The sequence below is a fragment of the Gossypium hirsutum genome, chromosome D03 (genome assembly GCF_007990345.1).
Source record: "Gossypium hirsutum isolate 1008001.06 chromosome D03, Gossypium_hirsutum_v2.1, whole genome shotgun sequence".
Taxonomy (NCBI): domain Eukaryota; kingdom Viridiplantae; phylum Streptophyta; class Magnoliopsida; order Malvales; family Malvaceae; genus Gossypium; species Gossypium hirsutum.
Window position 1 is genome coordinate 3,469,149 of NC_053439.1, and position 3,246 is coordinate 3,472,394.

The following is a 3,246-nucleotide window of genomic DNA, read 5'->3' on the forward strand; positions in this document are numbered from 1 at the left end:
ACTTTTTAACATTATCAAATTAAACAACCAAAAGATTTAGCGAATCGCACTTGAAAATTTTCATCCTTTATCCATGAGCCAGTAATGGTAAAATTTTGATAATTTCAACTAAAATTTCATTCAGTTTTAAAATAAATTTTTATATAATTTTTTAACCGTATTGTGTACCATAATGTAATACATATTTGGTTCACTTAACTCATAATACAAACTTCAATTAAAAAATAAATAACAATTTTATTAATTTTACAAAGTAATATATATTATTACGAGATTATTTTTATTTCTTCTTATAAAATCTAGAAAAATCAATCTAAATCCAAAATATAATCTAGAAAAAAAAATTGAACCTAAAACACTAGAGTCTTCAAAGCTTTAATTTTATTTATTTTTTATAAATATAACTTTTTACATAATTAAGCTTGTTATAATATGGTATATCCTAAAATTCATAAAGCTGAGCATAAAAGAAATAATTATAAATGTAGAATTCAAATAAACATTTATTAAATATCAGTACCTTTTAAAAGTGATTGTATAAATAATCGAAAGAGAATTATTTCGAAGTACAAAACTCTTGTTTCGCAAAGAAAACAAATTAAGTGTGGATTTGGATGGTGATGCAGTGCGTTTAGCTTACTTTTTGTTTCACGCTATAGTATCCTAATTGATTTCGAACAAAAAAAATATGGTATTAGAAGTGAAGGAAGCAAGAAGTATCCCTTCACACTGGGACCATTATGAGCTTTTTATGCACTTCGGGGACGACCAAATGAGCCAAATTCTAGCCAAACATTTAAAGTGAATAACAGGAAAAACCAAAACAAAAGGGGACCATTCTGAAAATCAATTGAAAGCCAATTACTTCAAACACTAATTTTGAATTTCTAGCATTCACTCATTTCCTTGTTTTCATCAACCCGTAAAATGAAGCAGCAAGTAGTTTTTGTCTTAGGCCTGCAAACTCTGAATTGGATAATACAATAATAATAATAATAAAATACACGTTTTAAAATTAAATATTTGCACACACGATCACAATTTATTTCCCTTCATAACCCCAATTTTTGCATGGCCCTCTTATAGCATATACATATAGCTACTATGGTACAAAGGGAGGCATATACATCAAAGTATATATGACACATGAAACATATTGGTATATCAAATATTCTGGACAGTTCAGTTGGATATGGAACAATGGGAACTCTTGATAGTACTTCATATACCTGCCATGCATTCCGGTGGGGTGACCGGGTACCGAGACTTGTCGGTGCAGTAATCGTAGATCATGTGGTTCATCCGAACCCACCTGTATCTCCTAGCTTCCATGGCATTAAGAGCTTGATAAGCAGTACCTTCCCACCAGTTCCTAGGGTTACTAGCACAATTTGCTGGCCCTGGAACTGGACACCCTTCAATGTCAAAATCCTTGTAATAAGCCAAAAATGGTGCTTTGCTCCAATCAATTTTCTCAAGTCCTCCCCTTGTTGCCCAATCATCAGCTTCCCATAGTGTTGAATATACCCCCATAGGTTGAAATTTTGGGTATGGGATGTTTTTTGCTTCATTGTTCTTGTATACTCTTATTGGCACTTCATCTACATAAAACCTGTTAAGAAAAAGCACCCAAATGGTCAAATTTTAATGTCATATATGCTTATTAATGTCATATTTATAGTTAGATACTGGACTTACACAATATGATGATGGTTCCAAATAATTGTGTATGTATGGAAATCAGCAGCTGGATCAAACCAGAGGTTAACCCTTTGTTCTTTATCACCTTTACCATGAGCATATATGTTGGTTTGGACCGTGTATGGTTGCCCGGTTCGGTTTCCCAAGAACTCGAAATCTAGCTCGTCTCTTACGGTGTCCGTATCAGAATTCATCTGCAATACCAGATTACAATGAAAAACAGATTAAAGGTTAAAGGTTATGTCGGTAGGTAGCTTTACGTACGTAAAAGGCGGTGACGGTTCCGGCCGAGTCACCGGGGATAAGCTTGATCTTCATGCTGACACGTCCAAACAAATACCGTCTTTTGGAAGCAAATCCACAGCCTATAAAACAAAATGAATTAACAACACATTATCGAAGGGTTAACACATTTAATCATTGATTATTATTTTTAAAAAGTTAAACCTGAATTTTGGTCTAGAATAAGTTGAATGGCCCTCCCCCCATCGATTTGCTTGATATGGGAATCGGACCAAGTGATTCTAAAATCTTCGAGGAAAGTGGCGGGTCGTCCCGAAACCGAGATCGAACATGCAAGGAAACAAGAGAAGATGAAAAGAAAAGCACTGCTTAGAGTTGCCATTGTCATCAATGTTTTGAACTTAGAAGATTAAATTGTGGTGAATATGTGTATATGTGTATGTATATATATATAGGTGGGAGAGATTAAGGTTGATGTAGACCGCTGCATTGAAATAGAAAGTGCCATTCTTAAGTTTAGCTTTCGATACAGCTAATGGCAAGCCGTCTTTAGGCCCTACATACCCCCCAACTGTGCTCTAATTTTGCCCTTTGGGAACCTAATCTTAATGCTTCCACTTCATAACTCTCTTTGTTTTTGTTTTCATTCTCCAACCTAACAAGAAAAAGGGATCACAGATATTGAAATTTTACAATTGAATTGATCGTATATATATTGTTTGTCATGTTCCATCATCACATGAAAATTTGATTAATTTTATATATGGGTGGATAATTTTCCATCTCTTGAAATTGATATGGTATGAAGGTGGTGTAGAAAAGGATTGAAGACCAATGAGGTGTGCCTAAAAATTTGGGTCAAATAGGGTTTGGACTTAAGTTCACAAAGGCAGTCTCATTCAATATTGCTTATCTAATTTATCTGTGAACAGCTTAGACTGATATTGAACGGCCGGTTGGCCGGATCCACCGAGTTACATGCCCCACCATTAAGTTTTTTGGGGTCTATTAATCTTAAACTCTGGTCAATTCCATAGGCCTGAAAACCAATCAGTATATCAATTTAGATAAAAGGGTTAGATCGATTTTAGAGCGAAACACTTAAAATTAAATTTAAACCGTAAACCGGTTGAACTGTTTTTTAACGTTTTTAGTCCAAATTAATGGTCCAAATCGAAAAAAAAATCTCAACTGGTAAAATCCAAATACATAAATATATCAACCCAACCCACTCGAATACTTAAAAAAATTATTATTATTAAGAAAAAAAAGAGAGAGGAGAAAAATCAATATAAATCGAAG

General features: G+C 33.7%; 1 protein-coding gene across 1 annotated transcript; it reads right to left on the bottom strand.

Moving 5' to 3' along the window:
* Positions 1-928: 928 nt before the first annotated feature.
* LOC107950518 (probable xyloglucan endotransglucosylase/hydrolase protein 6) lies at positions 929-2,442 on the bottom strand. Its single transcript, XM_016885378.2, has 4 exons — positions 2,149-2,442; positions 1,966-2,066; positions 1,699-1,895; positions 929-1,612 (listed from the first exon to the last, which is right to left on the bottom strand). Exons 1-4 carry the CDS (start codon positions 2,330-2,332, stop codon positions 1,222-1,224), a joined length of 873 nt encoding a protein of 290 aa, XP_016740867.2. The 5' UTR covers positions 2,333-2,442; the 3' UTR covers positions 929-1,221.
* Between the last annotated feature and the right edge of the window lie 804 nt (positions 2,443-3,246).